The 18,935-nt window shown below is 35.7% G+C and overlaps 2 protein-coding genes across 17 annotated transcripts in view; one reads left to right on the top strand and one right to left on the bottom strand.

Moving 5' to 3' along the window:
* Nucleotides 1-15,004, bottom strand: part of GRIA4 (glutamate ionotropic receptor AMPA type subunit 4) — a 380,575-nt gene extending 365,571 nt beyond the window's left edge. For 7 of the 11 annotated variants that reach the window (XR_010119696.1, XM_055272946.2, XM_055272949.2 and 4 more), the window contains exons 1-2: nt 14,129-14,253; nt 12,781-12,939 (exon numbers count right to left, since the gene is read on the bottom strand). Coding sequence is in view for 10 of the 11 variants with exons in the window: in XM_055272946.2 (XP_055128921.1) it covers nt 12,781-12,939; nt 14,129-14,216 (247 nt within the window). In the remaining variant the exon portion in view is untranslated. Of the gene's footprint in view, nt 1-12,780; nt 12,940-14,128; nt 14,493-14,587; nt 14,731-14,768 lie in introns of those variants that run through there. The other 4 variants (XM_055272950.2, XM_055272952.2, XM_055272953.2 and 1 more) reach the window with 4 other exon arrangements.
* Nucleotides 1-18,935, top strand: part of LOC134736030 (BEN domain-containing protein 2-like) — an 816,235-nt gene that overhangs the window by 349,544 nt on the left and 447,756 nt on the right. For 2 of the 6 annotated variants that reach the window (XR_010119709.1, XR_010119706.1), the window contains one exon: nt 12,783-14,117. The exons of the other annotated variants lie outside the window; for them this stretch is intronic. The gene's annotated coding sequence lies outside the window, so the exon portion shown is untranslated. Of the gene's footprint in view, nt 1-12,782; nt 14,118-18,935 lie in introns of those variants that run through there. 6 annotated transcript variants of the gene reach the window in all.

Genomic DNA, 18,935 nt, shown 5'->3' with positions numbered 1-18,935 from the left:
GCATTTAAAAAGTCAGACACAGCCCTGAAAGTTTTTATTCTAGTGGGGAATATGGATGATAAATAGGTAAACAAATATTTGGAAATAATATTTACAGATTGTGATAAAAAGAAACAAAGATGATCATTAGGTTGGCAATGTGATATAGAGTGATTGGTGTTTTGATGTGGGATAAATTAGGCTACAGAGGTTAGCCAGCAAAGTTTTCTGAGATGGTGACATTTAACCTGAGTCTTAAAGGTTCAGAAAACTCTAGTTAGGCAAATAACTGTATTGGAGGAGTCTAATAAAAGGGAATGGCAGGTACAAGGGCATAGATGAAAGAAGACCAGAGTGGACCCCAGAATGGTGAACAAGACAAAGAAGTAGGCAAGAGTCAGTTCATGCAGGACCATGGTAAAGAGTTGGAATTTTATTCTAAAACAGTGAAAAGTCATTGGATGGTTCTAGGTACAAAAGAAACAGTCTCTGATTTATAAATTCAGAAGGATACCCCCGGCTCAAATATGTTAAGTAGATGGAGAAAGGTAAAAAGCAGAAGCAGGAGATTAATTATGAAATTATTAAAGTAGTGCCAATTGGGAATGCAAATTAGCACAACTTTTAGTCTGTGAACTAAAAATAGTACTACCCTTTGATCCAGCAATCCCATTACTGGGTATCTATACACAGGAAAATAAATCATTATAAAGATACCTGGACTCGTGTGTTTATCACAGAGCTATTCACAACAGCAACATCATTGAATCAATCTAAGCATCCATCAGTGGAGGACTGGATAAAGAAAATATAGTATATATATACAATGGAATACTACTTGGCCATAAAAAAGAATGAAATTGTCTTGTTTTCAGCAACACAGATGGAACTAGAGGCCATTATTTTAAGTGAAACAAGTCAGACACAGAAAATCAAATATTACATATACTCATTTATAAGTGGGAGCTAAGCAATGTGTACTCACGGACAACTGAGTTTGGACTAATAGACATTGTAGACTCTGAATAATGGAGGGGTTAGAGGAGGGTGGATGATGATAAATTACTTAATGAGTACAATGCACATTATTCAGGTGAAGCATACTCTAAATGCCCTGACTTCATCACTACACAATTTATACATGTAACAAAATCGCATTTCTACCTCATAAATTTATATAAGTAAAAAAATTAAAATAAAACCATTGATTTGGACATGGAGGGTGAAATAGAGATGGAGAAAGTGAAAATGTGATGTACTTTGGAGGCAGAGGCATGGGGATTTGGTCAGGTGGTGAGTGACAATCAGAAGCAAAAAAAAAAGGAAATAGTAGAAGGAGCAAGACTATCAGAAAGGGGTAAATAAGTGAAGAACAACAAATAGGAGAACTTCAGAACATAAAGAGCAGAATTTCTGTCCAAGCTCAAATTCAGTCAAAAAAAAGCATCAGTTTTGCACAAATGTAGCAGTTCAAAGCACTTTTAAAAGAGCAGCTTATGCAAATAAATAACACAAAAAAACCTCACCAAAATCAGTTTCTAACGTAAGAAAATAAATTCCAGAAGAGTTAGTGTTACAAATATAAAATTAAAAATTATAAAAATGCTAGAAAAAATGTAGAATAATATTTTTATAGTTGTAAGGCTAGGAATGCCTTTTTTATGCTAACATAACACCCTGAAGCCATAAAGAAAATGAGTCACAAGTTTGACTAAACAAAAATTTTAAATGTTTGTGTGGCCAAAGACATCATCAATGAATCTGGAAGCCAAAGGGAAAGTGGAAAAATAATTCGCAACGTGTATGACAAAGGGTTAATTTCCATAGTATGTAAAACACTCTCACAACCGAAAAAGAGAACATTTGCAAAGGAAAAGAACAGAGAAAGAAGTACACAGATCTGATAAATAAGAGAAAATTGTCTAAGCCTCCCAATTAATCAAAAATATGTAAATTAAAGCAGCAATGAGAAATCATCCTCACCCATCAGGACAAGTAAAGATTCAAAAAACTGATAATCGTCACTGTTGGCAAGTCATAGAAAAAAATTATTCTCACATACTGGTTGTTGTAAATTTAAATAAATTTTGAAAAGATATGATAATGTTTATTAAAAGCATAAATCTAAATTATTTGATATAGCAATTTCACCTCCAGGAATTGATCTTGCAGGAATAGTCACTCAGGTACAGGAAGTTTTACTGTTGTTTAGTTTGCAATATCAAAGACCTGGAAACAATCGAAATGTTGATCCCGAGGGCATTGAGTACATTAATCATAGAAACTTCATACAATGGCATGTTATGCAGCAGTACAAGAAAATGAAGCAGTTCTTAAAAACCAAAAGAATAGCTTTTATGATTAACAGAAATAAACCATTAATAAGATATAGCTATAAAATATTATCTTATTAAATACTTTTATTTCTAGATATATATTAAAAGCTTATGTTTAGAGTACTGTCTGTTTCTCTAGGTCTATACAGAGAAAAAAAGTCTGGCAAGATCTGTAGCAAGCTGTTTAGTCTGATTAGCTCCAAGTGTTGAGAATAAGGAATATTCTAACTTTTTTTTTATTGTTATACTTTAAGTTTTAGGGTACATGTGCACAATGTGCAGGTTTGTTACATATGTATCCATGTGCCATGTTGGTGTGCTGCACCCATTAACTCGTCATTTAGCAGTAGGTATATCTCCTAATGCTGTCTCTCCCCTCTCCTCCCACCCCACAACAGTCCCCGGAGTGTGATGTTCCCCTTCCTGTGTCCATGTGTTCTCATTGTTCAATTCCCACCTATGAGTGAGAACATGCGGTGTTTGGTTTTTTGTCCTTGCGACAGTTTACTGAGAATGATGGTTTCCAGTTTCATCCATGTTCCTACATGGACATGAACTCATCATTTTTTCTGGCTGCATAGTATTCCATGGTGTATATGTGCCACATTTTCTTAATCCAGTCTATCGTTGTTGGACATTTGGGTTGGTTCCAAGTCTTTGCTATTGTGAGTGGTGCCGCAGTAAACATACGTGTGCACGTGTCTTAATAGTAGCATGATTTATAGTCCTTTGGATATATACCCAGTAATGGGATGGCTGGGTCAAATGGTATTTCTAGTTCTAGATCCCTTAGGAATCGCCACACTGACTTCCACAATGGTTGAACTAGTTTACAGTCCCCCCAACAGTGTAAAAGTGTTCCTATTTCTCCACATCCTCTCCAGCACCTGTTGTTTCCTGACTTTTTAATGATCACCATTCTAACTGGTGTGAGATGGTATCTCATTGTGATTTTGATTTGCATTTCTCTGATGGCCAGTGATGATGAGCATTTTTTCATGTGTTTTTTGGCTGCATAAATGTCTTTACTTCCAATTATGTGGTCAATTTTGGAATAGGTGTGGTGTGGTGCCGAAAAAAGTGTATATTCTGTTGATTTGGGGTGGAGAGTTATGTAGATGTCTATTAGGTCTGCTTGGTGCAGAGCTGAGTTCAATTCCTGGGTATTCTTGTTAACTTTCTGTCTCGTTGATCTGTCTAGTGTTGACAGTGGGGTGTTAAAATCTCCCATTATTATTGTGTGGGAATCTAAGTCTCTTTGTAGGTCACTCAGAACTTGCTTTATGAATCTGGGTGCTCCTGTATTGGGTGCATATATATTTAGGATAATTAGCTCTTCTTGTTGAATTGATCCCTGTACCATTATGTAATGGCCTTCTTTGTCTCTTTTGATCTTTGTTGGTTTAAAGTCTATCTTATCAGAGACTAGGATTGCAACCCCTGCCTTTTTTTGTTTTCCATTTGCTTGGTAGATCTTCCTCCATCCCTTTATTTTGAGGCTATGTGTGTCTCTGCACGTGAGATGGGTTTCCTAACTTTTTAAGATTTCTGAAGTATTTGAAATTTTTACAAGTATGTGTGAGTTTTAAGATAAAAATATAAAAAAATGGGAAAATCACATGGCATAATATATTTAAAGTCTGCTCACTTTGGAATAAACATCAGCAACAAAAATAAGCAAACAGTGATTACAGCTTATAGTATAATTTTTGCTATTTCTGGAAAAACAGAGTGGCTTATTGAAAGAAGGAATACATCTCAAATATTTTTTATCTTTTATTTCTAACACAACATTAAACTTTTTATTGACAATATCAACAGTTTTCTTAAGTCGGAGGCACCTGATGATGCTCTAAAAATGAGCAATTTTGAGGTAGCATGGTGTTCTTTAGGACAGTCTTCACCATATTTATTTGAAATCCAAAAATATGACCCCCCCAAAAAAATGGAAAGAAAATACTTGATAGCTCAGTAAATATTTAAGTGCAGCATTCTGGAAAATAGTTTTGAATATCTGCAGTTATCCTGAAATCAAATAATTTTGCTATAAAAATATGTAGGCTGGCCAACTAATGAAGCATCCAATACTGTTTACATAAGAGTTAAAAGAGTCATTTAGTCGTTTTTACACTTGGTTGTGTTTGTGACATGAATTTGGCAATATAAAGTAACGGGGGTGTTACCTTTTCAGATTCTGAAATTTTTGTGCTGGGTTACAAACCACATAGAAAAATCAATATGTCCATATTTGTTGGGGTAAGAGGTAACTTTAAGAGTTAACTTAAATATGTCCATATTTGTTGGGGTAAGAGGTAACTTTAAGTTGTGACAGAGGTAACTTTAAGAAAAACATCTTGATATCAGAATTAAGAGTTAACCTGCGACAGTCACACTGAATGTTGGGTATTTTGTCAATACTGTACTGATCAAGATGCTGTGGTATGAATGGCAGGCAAATCCTGTAATGGCTAAGAAAACTGACTTTAAATTCAGATGCCCTGAATACTCTGATGTCTTAGACAAATTTTCTAAGCTATGCAAATCTTCAGGTTCTTCACCTATAAAATGATAATAATAATGCCTACTTTTGAGTTTTGTAAAAATTGAGATCACAAAATCTGGCACACAGTACTCCATTATCGTAGTTATCATTATTACAAGAGGAGGAATGAGTTTCAAAGAACAAGGGGTTGTCAGCAATGTCAAATCCTGCAAACTATTCTGAGACAACGAGGCATAAGAAATAACAATTGGATTTACTAATTTGTAAGTCACTGATGACCTTCAAGAACACAGTGTTCCAGGAGTGGTGATGGTAGGGAAAAGTAAATGGTGATAAAAATAGAAAGAGCTGATGTAGAATATGTAACACTTTGGATAGTAAGAGAATAAATAAAAATTATAAGATGACAATGTAAGAGGCAGAGGACCAAGGCAAGGGGTTTTCCAGCTAAGACACACTGATTATTTTCCATGTTAAGGAAGAAGGTAGTAGAGACAGATTTCATTAAAAAAAATTCCTGGTTGGTTTCAAGGCTAAAATCTATTCAGCTTCTAAAATGATGAAGATAGGGAATGAAGAGCTGTTTGTTCATCTAATTTATGTGTGGCTCCTTTAGGGCTGAAGTACTGGGCCTTTTTTGTGACTGGAACTCATTGAGAAGCTGTTCAAAAGTTTGATTGTGTCTCTGTAAACACACACACACTGTGCACAAGCACACACAATTTTGCATAAAATTAGGAGAATTCATTGACCTCCTTTAATCTATCAATGAAACAATCCTCTCTCTGAATGGCCCAAAGATCTTAGATAAATTTACCCTCTCTTAAGACTTAAAAATAATTTTGACAAATATGGCTTTAGACTTGTGTACATGATTTAAAATTAACAATTCAGTGAGAAGTCAAAAAATTTTCCATGAAATATCAAAAAATCTATTTAAAATGCCTTTTAAAAATATAAATATAAAATATAAATAACTTGAAATATTAAAATTGGCTCAGACGTACAATTTCCATATGACACAGAAAATGAAATACAGATATAATAACTGATTTCCAACTATATATGGAATATTTTCCAAATTATTTTCTAATATTCATAAAATTTGTATGTGATATATGTGATTTATCTGTGTTAACAGACTAGGAAATCGAGACTCAGAAGTGTTAAGTAACTTGCCCACTATCAGGCTGCTAGTTCAAACTCATCTGGCTCAAAACTCCAGAGGAGATTATCTCTCCATATCTCTAAGTGAAAGAAGAATATTCTAGGCCAATATATCCAAAAACATATGTAGTATTAGAATCTCTATGGGGTTGCTTTTTTTTTCTGGTCAAATATAAAAGAACATTCTGAAAAGAAAAGGAAAGACCTATGTTGAAGATATTACAGTTATCCTTGCAATTCTTTCTTTAAACTCTGCAATTGTCAACAAGGTTGAACACTGTTTACTGGACAGTTTCCCTATCTTTTGGCTTCTATGAAATTACTCTTGCCTCATTTTTCTCTGAATTCTGTGACCCCTTCTCCTCAGCCTTCTTTGTTTTAACTGTTTCCTCTCTCTTCCCCTCAAACATTGGTTCTTCCTAGGGTTTGATTCTCAGCACTCTTGGCACTGCTTCTGCTCTCTCTGGGTGATCTCATTCACTTCCAAGTCTCCGAGGCTCACTGATCATCTGTCTTCAGCTCAGACTGAACCCAAAAGCTCCAGACACACATGTCCAAATCTCTATTGCACATCCCCCTTTGGATGTATTTTTAACACCTCAAAATCAGTAAGTCCATTGTAAAGTCACTCTCCCCACTCAGATCTGCTCCTTCTGTGCGTTGCTTCTTTACTCACTATCTAAACATTTGCCCAAGCCAGAAGGCTGAAAAAACATCTTTTATTTTTACCACACTTCCCCTGCACCCTCCCACATAGACATCCAACCAATCACTAAGTTCCATAAAAAATTCTGCATTGGATCTATGTGCTTTTCTCTCTCCTCCATGCTTCCACTTTTAACTCAGTAGCCATCATTCTAAATCGTATTACTTTAAGACTCAGTCAACTGGTCTTTTTCGCCTATTTTGTCCTCTTCCAATTCATTCTCCCTCTTGCAACCTAGCCTGTTCTTTATAAAATGTAAGTCTGCTAATGTCATTATTGTATTCCAATCATTTATGGGTCCCTCTTTGTATTCAGAAGAGTGTCCTGACCATAGCGACATAACCTCTGAGATCCACAAAGTCTCACCCCTTAGCACACCTCCCCTCCTCACATTCAGTGCTATTACCAGACTAATACATGTTCAATGGCTCAAAGAAACTTGGCTGTCCCACAGCTTGGTGTCTGCTCGTGCACTACTCCTTTGACGAGGCATGCTCTCCTTCCTTGTTCTTTTTCAAATGACTCAACTAGATCTTAACACCCAGATCAGGCAATATCATCCTTAGGATGCCATGCCAAGTTTGGCGTAATTATCCTTCCCTTTTCCGTATCCATCTCTCTCCTAGCAATGTTTCTCTGTCATAGCACTTTACTACATTGTACTGTAATCTTTACTGTAATCACTGACTTGTCTCTCTTTCCCACTGGGCTATCAGCTCCTTAAAGTCAGCAACTACTCTTATAAGTTTTTGTGTTGCCAGCTGCTAGCATAATGTCTTGAATAGAGTTGCTCTTGATAAATATGTTTGATGAGTAAATGGATAATTCATTATCTCATCTAATGAATGAACGGATGGCTTCATTACGTAATATGACTTCAGCCTTTGCTGTATCATTCACTGTCATGTGATTCATGAATAAGTTGCCCAGAACTGTCTTGCCCTGTTTTCTTCAAAATGTTGCAATTAAATTAGAGAAGAGATAAATGGCAATTCCTTTTTCTTTCTTAATTCAGGCATGCTCAATATAGATGTTATCTTTTTCACACTCTTATGGCCTTGGTAAAAGTACTACGATAGTAGGTATAAGAATTAGTTCAAGCTCTGGCTTTGTAGTCTATTACTAGATAGTCTTTGGAAAGTAACTCCTTTGTACCAAAGCTGTCTTAACTAGAACATAATTACTTTCTTTTTACACTGTCTCACTGTAAGATTAGCTTGAGGTTAAATAAAATCATATATATATATGAAAAAATATAAATATATATACACACACATATATAGTTTAAAAAATCTATGGGTTGTCATAAAGTGTAAGGTGTATTGTTATTTATCCTTCATTTTAAAATCCAGAATAATAATATTACTGTAATAAGATTTTATATATATAATCATATGTATATATATATATTTCCCAATGCTAGGAAGTAAAATATTTCCTCCTTGAGAAATAACACTTTCCAGATTGAAAAAAATTAGTTTTTTTTGACAGCTTTATGAAAGCTTAATCCTACGACAACTCTAAAATACATAAAATATATACAAATTATGCATCATCCTATCATTTAAGAAAGAGAAAAACTATAAGAATATGACTCATATCTTTCTCAATCTCAGGATGAAAAATTAAGGTAAGAGAGAAAAATATAAAACTAAAGAATTATTTGAAATCAACTTAAAAGCTTGCTACTAATTCAAAATAAGAAAAGCTAATGACAGTCACATTTGAGTCACATCACTCATTTTCCTAAATGTAGGCAAAAGTCAAATAGTATTTAATTCTAGTATTTCTTTACTAACAACTTTGCAAGTCAAATCATCAGAACTTTATCCTTAGCATGTTTAAGATTATTATATTAGTCCAATGTAAACTCTTAGAATGCCTTTTTAGGGCTTCATGATCCTGGAAGAGAAAACATGCAAAAATATTTAAACATAGTTGAATTAAACAAAAAATATTATATTATTTAGCACACTTAAATTCAGTGAGTTTTTATTAAGTACCTACTTTATAAGTGGAAAATCCTGCAGAGCCTACTAGGTTTAGTTTCACATTTTCAATATATTTAAATTAACTAAACAACTCTATTTTACATATACTTTTACAAGTACTTTGTAAAGTACTGCTCATTTTGGATACTTAGAGTCCACAAATAAATCGGCCACACAGAATTAATATTTAACTTAAAAAAGAAACTTTTTCATCATTACTAGGGCGTACTATTGATTCTATTTGTGATTTTTACAGCTTTTCAATCCATTATCTTTTAAACAATTGAATAAAATGATTCTAGCTAGAAAAAGAGAACAAGATAAAAAAAATCACTCTTTAAAACAGGAAAAATATTAATCAATTAGTCCTTTCTATCAAAGTTTAAAAAGTTTTAAACAGTCTATAAAATTCTATTATTATTTCACCAAGGTGAAAATACATGAGTACTTGATCCGTTCTATTAGTACCTCCTATTGCCATCTGAGATTTAAATTACTCATTTCAGAATCTGAATATTTATGGATTATATTGTACAGGGACTGCCTTTTTAAAGGGCTGATTCTTTTACAGGATTTCTAATGTAGCTGAATTAAACTAATAATCAAAATGACTAAAATATATTTATCTTTTGCAAAATTTGGAGATGGACTAATTTAGTTTTTTTGTTATTACTTTTGGTCAAACTGAACATATCTCATCCTCCAAACCAAAATATCTCTATCCATTAACTATTGAAAAAATATGAGAAAACAGCCAGCTTTTGGGTTATCTCAAATGTTTTGTGATGGACATATCCAATTAAACTAGCATTTTTTGTTTGCAAAGAACTATTTTGTTATCTACCTGTGATACAACAGTATGACATTTTAATTAAAGAAAGTTGCCTATATTAAATTTATTTTTTAAATGTCCTTTCTGTCATACTTCATATTTTGGATACCTTGCAAAAAAATGTATACTTGTAATTACATTTTGAAATTTGACTACAAGGGCTATGACACTCACTTTTTTTGTTATTGTAATAGGTCATAATTTTGTATTATCTGTATTTCATATAATTTTAGTTTAATATTCATCAAAGTGTGACTTTCCAACAGTAGAATAGTTGGAATAAACTATAAGCCAAAATTGTTCCTTCCTCAGGAATGTGGGATTTATATCAAAAATTATAAGTTTAAGTTAATCAGGTTTAGACTTATGAGTGTGTAAACTCTATACACAGAATAGTTTATGTTACCAAAGTATTCTTAGAGCACTAATTTAGTTTTGAGGCAGATGAACCAGCATTAAATAAGCTGTCCCCTAGATAACTAACACGCTTTATTCTTTGTCTTTTTTTTTTTTTTTGAGTATACATTCCACAAAATAATTAAACATATACTGTTTAATGGCCCTTATTCACAGACAGACCAGATCCTCCAGTTTTACAAGGAGCCATTATAGAAAAATCATGACTAAAATAAACTTAACCAGCCACATATTATGTCTTTATATTTAATCTAACATGACAAATTTAAAAATCCAGTCCGTAACATGGTGAGGAATAAGTTTCATGTTAATTCTCTAGAATATTAAATTTCAAGACCTATTTTTACCTTTTGTACTCAAAGGCATAGAGCTTGATAAATGAGGTTGCCTTATATTTACTGCTTACGTTTTACCTTTAATTAGATTGGAAAATCACAAGTCTGCATGCTCTCGGTCAGTCCATTCAACAAACACCAATCACCTGACCCACACTCTGACTATTGATTTTTTCCCAAATTCTGCTTAGATTTGCCTTAAGGATTTTCAGCATACTCATTTGTCAAAATAACTTTCCTTTTCTCTGCTAGAAAATGTTTTCTCCTTATTTACAAGTTGTTTTCTTAAAAAATTTTTAAACATATGCAAAATCAATTATATGTGATTGTAACAAATATTAGATCACTAATACTGTATTATTCTTGGATTCTAAATAGACTTAAAGTTTACTCGTGTCAATTTTCTCAATCCTTATATGCTAAAGAATAGCATACTCTACGTTTCATATTTTTTCTACTTTTTAACTCTGTATGCAACTTGCTAATATTTATCATGTGTACAAGTACTTTAGCAGTAACACTTTATTTCACATGTATTTTTATTACATAAATAAAATAATACTAGTTACAGTTATCCCAAATGAGGTCAACAAACAAAAAGGAGGAAAAGAGGATTATCCTCATATAGTTTACATTATTAGAAGTCACAATACAAACTTTAGAATATTTAAGATATTAATTTGTAAAAATGAAACAAAATAAAACAGATATATCTGCCACTTGTAAGGAAATCTTTCAAAATTTAATAATAATAATTAATAAGTTAAAATAATTACTGTTGATAAAGTACCTTCACATGTATTTGGATCATAGATTATTTTTAAAGGTAGTAAGATTTATATTGACAGTATCTTAGGAGAGACATGAGAAAAATATTTAAATAAACAAATAATATTTACGTATTAAAAAGAATGCTTTCCTTAGAACTACTTAGAATGCTGACATCCCTTTTAAAACTTAGAACATAAAACTAATAACTGAGAAATTTTACAAAAAGGACTACCCACAAACCTTGTTCTAATTAATGTGCACTTTTGATTAAAAATAACCCCCTTTTGCTTTAATGCAATATTGATTTTATCACCAAATATGTCAAGAGATTTTTAAAAATTAAGTAGTAACTCATAGAACGTATAGCCTTCCTGAAAAATAATATAATTATTCACTTTGCAAAAGTGACACATGCTTCAAGCTCCTCATGAAACTAAGTTCTAAAAAGAATTGACAGTTAAAGAAACACCAAAAATTAAGAAAATTTTATCATGTTATCTGCTATATGAATTAACAGCCAACACATACAAATTAAATAATTTAAGTTGATGAAACAGTTGTCTTCCAGACAAATTTTAAAACTCTGTTTTCAATTTCACTTGTTTCTTTGTTCAGCACACTTTCTTGTACTGAAATAATTTTAAATAAAAATGTTCCCAGCTTCATACGACAAAAAGACTTTACAATTCATCTTGAACATTTTATTAACTGTGAAAACATGCGAAATTGTACGTAGAAACTATTCCTACTTCTTAAATAATCTATAGTCATTATCTGAATTTATAAATTTAGAACAGTGGTAAATTAGCATATAAATGTGAGGAGGTATTTGAAACATGCACTTCCTTCCAGAAGGAAAAAGCAATACAACTGCTATTGACTGATCATGTTTCAATGTGTTTTAAACTAACATGCACAGTTGATTGTATTTTTCTTTTACATTAAGTTATACAGTATCCTGGTGAGAGTGGAAGGAATTGTACAACTGCTTTCTTATGGCATTAGGTGAGGTCACCTGTTTAGTTTCATTGTGTGGAATAATAGATAAAGCTGGGTTGGTTGGTGAATTCAGGTGGATGGGAGCCTAATGTGATTTGGCATCGAGGTAAGGATTCATGGAGTTATATCCACAGGATATATGCATTATGTGATACTAAGAGACATTTACACCCCAGAATATAAGGGCAGGGCAGCCTCAAGTGACATCACCAGATCATCTGCAGCATCAACCAACCGACAAATATATATCCTCCACACCACCACTCCCCTCTTTTTCTCACTATTAGCAAGCCTTCCATGGCCTTCATGTTTCTTCTTTAAAAGCAAGACCTATGCTTACTCAAGTGAAAAGCACATAAGAAAAACCAAAGGAACAGAATAAAAAACCAGCTTTAGTACAATTTTCACTAAATTGACATTCGGATGATAGGAATAACACTGAAATGTTAAAGGAGAATTTAACTTGAATGATCTAGACAGGTAATGAATAAAAGAGAAAGTCAGGAAGAAGCAAGGAGAGGGAGGAGAAGAAAGAAAAGAAAAATAAATTAAGGAAAAGAAAAGAAACCAGCTAAATATCCCTGAGATGAAGTCTTGTTTTTAACTCTGATTTGGCCTGAAACCAGATAACTGTGGGAATCTTGAAATTCTTTCTAAAAAAATTAAATAATAACAAAGAGGAAGAGGACTCCATTGCTTGGTTTTAATTCTCTTCTAATTTTTCATAACTTATGTTTTACTTACAGGCATTTGTTACAGCAAAACTGTTGGCTGTCTCAATGTTGTCCACATGAGGTACCAAATTAAAAGGAGCTTCCGACGCATTGGGGCTGGTGTTATGAAGAAAAATTGCTAATCGAAAAGCAGTATATTCCTGATCTGTGTTTCGGATGAAGAGACCACCTATTAAAAACAGCAGGAAAAGCACACTCAGTGTTTCCTCTTGTAAACATTATACCCACCCCAAGCACAGTCAAATCTACTGCCATTCACAAGCACATACAATTAAAGAGCTATACCTGCCACATCTAGGGAGACTGCCCTTTGTCCCTAAGGTACATGCTTAGTATTTAGTCTTTAGAGCAGCTCAGCTTTTTCTTGTCCCAATGTGTCATGATCACAATGACCTCTGAGACCATTTAGTGAATGTTCCTTTCTCTCCCTTGCCCTCCCCCTGATTCCCAGCACACTGCTACATCAGCCACCTCAGGGCATCTCTCTCTAAGATGCATGCAGATGAGCGGAAAAGAGATTTACATTAAAATACGGAAACGAAGGGATATAGTGCCATACAGGGAAGAGGGAAATCAGAAAGAAGAAATGAACTTTATTTTCCTGCAGCTCGTGGACTCAGCCTAATTAACTCCGTTTTGTGCACAGTCCACGAGAAATGATGCAGTGTTGAGGCTGGGCTTAGCTGGAAGAAATTCAATAGCTGCATCCCATTAAAAGACAGTAGAGGAGAATAGCAAGAAAAGCCAAGGATGGAGGGTGACCCTGGAAATAGAGTCGAGGTAGAGAAATAAGGGCAAAAGCTTCAGTAAGAAAACAAAATAAAAGGGGAGAAGCTTCCAGGAAAGGGATCTAACTTTGGAATCTGCTAACTGATAGCAAGAAGAGGCAGGGAGTGCGGGTGGAAATGTCTTTTTCCTCAAACAGTGTCTTTCTGTAACAGCAAGAAAGCTGCGGCGTCCAGAATGGGAAGAAGTGGATTTTTTTTTCTTTTTTAAACAAACTCGACATCGCATTATGCTTTAGAGAAAGGGATGAAAATAAATATCATATAAAATACAACCAAATTCCCCGAAGGTTTTCCCCCAACTTATTTCAATACTACTTAAGCGACTATAGGTAAAGGTGGAAATAGGGCTATGGGCTGAGAACGGATGGGTGGGCTGCCCTGGGTGTATTGCAAAGGAACCTGTACTAAAGAGGAAGTCTTTTTGCAAAGGAGAGAAAGGAAGAGGAGGGAAACAGAGGGGAAGGGAACTGCTGAAGCTTTCCCTGAATTGCTTATCAGCAACTCATTTAACTCACTTTCGGATATCTGCTACAACCAGCCACATGCACACCCCATCGGAGCACACCTTACCTATTTGCACGCTGCTCGGAAAGGCTCCCATGGCGAGTCCCCAAAATCCAGAAAATAACAAGACAATCTGTCTGCAAATAATCCTCATCTTCTTTTCTCCTCTCCCTGGCGCGCGCTCTCTCTCTTTCTCTCGCACTCTTCCTAAAGGCTGTTCAGAGAAGCATTGAAGACGATGGCGCTAAAATTAAAATAACCAAAAAAAAAAAAAAAAAAAAAAGGAAAAAAGGAAAGAGGTTTGGGTGGTTTAAGATTATGACTATTTCCCCTTAGCAATCCATCGCGAGCCGCCAGATTTTTCCCGCAGTCTCCATAGCCCTGGGAGAGGTTTTCTGTCCGGCTGCAAATGTTGCACATGCAAAAGATGGTGGTGGAGAGTCTAGTGGCTGCTCGCAAGGATGAGACATGCGCTCTATCTTTGCCTCACTCGCACTCGCGCTCGCCCCTTGCTTTCTCACATACACACAAACACTGGCGCCGCGGCTGCCACACGCGCTCCCCAGCTCGCACCAGCCGACATCCCCCCGTAAGCCTGCACCAGCCCGGAGCATCGCTGCCCTCCTGGCGTCCCCTCCCCGAGCGCGCACTCCCTCCGCATGCCCCTCGCCCACCGCTCGGCTGGCTTCACCCCCTGGGTGCTCACCGGAGCGCCCCAGTCTCCCGGACGCTCCGGAGTCAGTCTGGTGACAGGTTTTCCCTTCTCACCACTCGCTGACTCCCTCCTCTTTTCTTCCTCGGTTCGCAGAGGGACCGACTCTGGGGATGGGCACCCCCAGAGCCCCTCTCTTGGTTTTCCTGGCACCTCTGCTTCTCGGCTGCGCTAGGCAGAAAATTGGCCCACGGGCCAGGTCTGCAAGCCCCAATCGGGGGCTCCGGGGGTTAGTACCTCCCCATGCCCCCGGGCCCCTGCCGCATCCTTGCAGGTTCGTGAGGAGGACGGGCTGTCTCCCTCTCCTACAGTCCTGGCTTCCCTCTCAGCCTAGCCCTCTTCTGCCACTGGGCTGCGCGCGGGGGACTCCGGTCCTCGCTGCAGCAAAGATTTCTCACCAGCAAACAGCCCGGGAATCTGGAAAGCCTGACAAGGGAATGGATGAGGTGAAAGGGTTCAGCGAGGGATGGGAGGAGAAAAGATAGGCAAAGGGCAGCCCCGGGCGGGTTTAAGAGGCCAGGACCAGGAGGAAAGAATTGGAGGAGGTAAGGATGGGGAAGAGAGCCAGAGAAGTTGAAACATCCTGGGAAGGGGAGGAGAGGGTAAAAGGTTATTTTAAATAACTGACGAAGTTTTGGGTACTGAACTGGATGGGGAAAAGTCTGAGAAATGAAAATTGAAAGAGGCCTCTAACGTTCTCTTTGAAAGGCATGAAGGAGAGACAGGAATAAGAACTGTGTGAAGTGTAAAGTAGGAATAGTGATTAAAGACTCGATTGCTTTCTATACAGTCACCCATTCCGGAGGACTCTTTCCTTCCGTGCTGTGGCCCGTTGCAGGATCAGGAGGGACAGAGCGCAAAGGCTGATGAAGGACCAGAGGGGCAGTGCTTGGGGCGGTGGGCACAGGTGTCTGGCAGGAAGATAGTGTTTTTCGTGCACATCTCCTCTTGTCTGGGACTCTGGAATGCTCACTCTGCCCCACGCCACCTCCAGGTAGACTTAAGCACTTCATTGATGATGCCAATAGTTGTTTTGACTGGGTAGAAGTGAAAATGAATTATCCTAGAAAGTTTTGGGGTTACAGTCTCACTTGCTCTCCAGAGTCACCTTTAAGATTGTCCTTTCATCTGCCTAGCCTGGACTGAGCTTGAGCCACACTCAGAAGCGGTCACTGTGGTAGCCGTGAGTGACCGGTTTCTCATTTCCTTTGTATGGTTTGAGATTTCCTGATCTAGTTAGTAAATACAATCTCCTGTTCCAATAAACTGTGTGAGAGAATCATTAGAAGGAGAGGCTCTCCTTAAACGTTAGGGAACCTAGGGTGATGTCTGCCATTAAATTTTTAAAAGGAATATAGCAAATGCCTAGGTTTGCCTGATATAATATTTGAGAATACAATGCTTAAAGTGGAATTCTTGCAAGGGAATTACAGAAAGCCTGGTAACGGTTTTTTGAAATATACATTACCTTAACTCCTTCAAAATACTTTATTTGGTATCTCTGATTACCTGTATTTGTAGTTTGTAGATGACATTTTAAAATCCCTGCTAAAACTTGGGTGCTTTTCTATTTCCTAAGTTTTGAATTTTATTTTTAAAATTGCATATTTAAAATAAGTGTCTGCTTTCCCATTACATTTCACCACAGATTGTTATGAAAAAAAAAAAACCTAATTGTAACTGTATTTTACAAATCATACATTTGTCATTTTAGTTTGTGAAGTTTTAGTCTTGCAAGTCAAGTGAAATTTGAAGCATTTTTTCTTTTTTTATTTTTCTGTGTTAAAAAACAAGGCTGTAAATGATAGCATTCTGTTTTCTCTTGCAAAAGGATAATAGAGTATGACACATAAAATTCAAGTTAAATTAAAATTTCGAAATCCACCAAACTGTTAAACTCATCACTTGCTTGGGTAACTAGTGAAGCTCTTCCTGATCCAGAGGCAATTATTAACTTTAATTCTTCTCAAAATTGAAAGATTTCAGTTTCCATATGATGTAATAGCATCATTGATATAGATGCAGGACAAGTTTTTTTCCCCCACCTAACTGTTATGGTAACACCTGGACTAATACAACCACAGATGACACAACTATATTTTTCCAAAATAGTAATCCAGTTGTTTTTAATTTCTATTTTCCCAAGTAGTTAAAACCTCTATTTTACTTTCTAAACCTAAACTCTCTTTATCTGTATTATATACGTATATATTTATAAATGTATGTATCAAATATATTTTCTCTGTATGATACATAGAAATATATCATATATACATATATTATATACATATATACATGTATATAGATGTACATATATGTCAAATAGTTATATATTAAGCACCTATGATGTGTATTTATTCTCCAAGTGTTTGAGATATAAAGTTGAACAAAACAAAATCCCTGATATTCTTAGAAGACTCCTAATGTTTATGAACGCTCACTAATGTGCAAGGTATTGTGCTAAAGCCATACATATATCACCTGATCTACAGAAAACTTTAGGTATCCTTGCATTTGTTAGGTAACCCAACTAAAGATTTAGATTCTTTCTCAAGGTTATATTCTTGGTAAGTGATGAAACCATAACTAAGGACGGGACTCAAGTTGTCTGATTTCAGAGACTGGGCTGTCTTCATTAAAACCTGCTGTGTTGATGAGTTTAAGGAGTGATGAGGGGTCTGGGAGCTGAAAAGCAAACTACAAGAATCCATAGCATTCAGAAAGGTAGTGTGTTCTACCTGAAAGACCTCAGGCTTTCAGACTAATAATTAGTAACTGGTTTCAGATTACAGGCCCTCAATTTCTTAGCCGTATTGTCTTGGATATATTACTTAACATTTCTTTTCTGACAAGATATATGTAAACTTTCAACACAGTTCTGGCACATAACTGGCAACTCTTGTCAATAGTGAATTGCCCCCCAAAATGGGATAAAGGCTCTTACAGAGGGAGGTGCAGAGTGCCATGTGAGCAAAATAGAATGTCTAACTCTGACTTTGAGGGAATTTAGGGAGAACCCACAGAGAGAAAAATAAAACTGAACTGAGTTGCTATGTGTTTGTAGGGATTATCAAGTGGAGAAAAATTATGTCTTTCTGGACACTGCTAAAAGCTTGGTAAAACTAGACTTTAGGTTATATGAGAGGAAGTAGTGGAAGTGCAGCTGGAAAGCAAAGCAAGAGATGGCGCGGCACCATCTCACTCAGAAGCATCGTCTTCGTCTCATAGAGACAGAGAAACAATGAATGGTTATAAGCAAGGGGGCAAAATGACCAGATTTGTACTTTAGATCAGAAATCTAATGCTAGGAAACCAACCCATATTTTTTAAAATAAACCTTTCATTTGGAATAACTTTTATTTACATAAGTGTTTCTAATTAACTACGGAGAGTTCCCCTGTACCCTTCACCCAATTTCAGTTTTCCTTAATGTTATCATCTTACATTACTCTGGTACCTTTGTCAAAAATAAGAAACTGACACAGGTATGTCACTGTTAATTAAACACCAGACTTTATTTACAGTTTTATCAGTTTTTCCATTAGAGTATTTTTCTGTGCCAGGATCTAGCTCAGGACACCTCATTATATTTAGTTGTCATAGCTCCTTGTTCTGTTTTGTGACAGTTTCATCTTCTTTGTTTTTCATATGACATCAGCAGCTTGATAAGTACGGGATAGGTGTTTGTAGAATGTCTCTTAATTGGGATTTGCATGATACTTTTCTCAGGATCAGATTGGGGTCATGGATTTTCAGAAAGAGTACCATACAGGTGAAATGCTCTTCTCAACACATCATACAATGGAATCCATGATATCCCCTGATGTCACTGGTGACATTAACCTTCATCAGTTGGTTAAAGTGTTTTTGCACATTTTATCCACTCTAAATTAACTGTTTGTTTGTTTGTTTTCATTCCATACTGTGTTCCTTGGAAGTGAGTAACTAAGTATATCTTACTCTGCATGAGGGGAGAGTATCTACATAAATTACTTGAAATTTTTGCATTGAAGCATTGTCTCTTCTCTCCCATTTAAAAAAAACTTAGTCATTAATTTAAATCAGTGTGGACACATGTATATTTATGTATTTATATTATTTTTTAACATTTAAGCACAGGGATATGTGTGCAGATTTGTTATATAGGTAAAATTGAGTCAT

The sequence above is a fragment of the Symphalangus syndactylus genome, chromosome 3, assembly GCF_028878055.3.
Source record: "Symphalangus syndactylus isolate Jambi chromosome 3, NHGRI_mSymSyn1-v2.1_pri, whole genome shotgun sequence".
Taxonomy (NCBI): Eukaryota; Metazoa; Chordata; class Mammalia; order Primates; family Hylobatidae; genus Symphalangus; species Symphalangus syndactylus.
The sequence above is the reverse complement of the archived record's forward strand: the minus strand, read 5'-3'. Positions and strand labels throughout refer to the sequence as shown.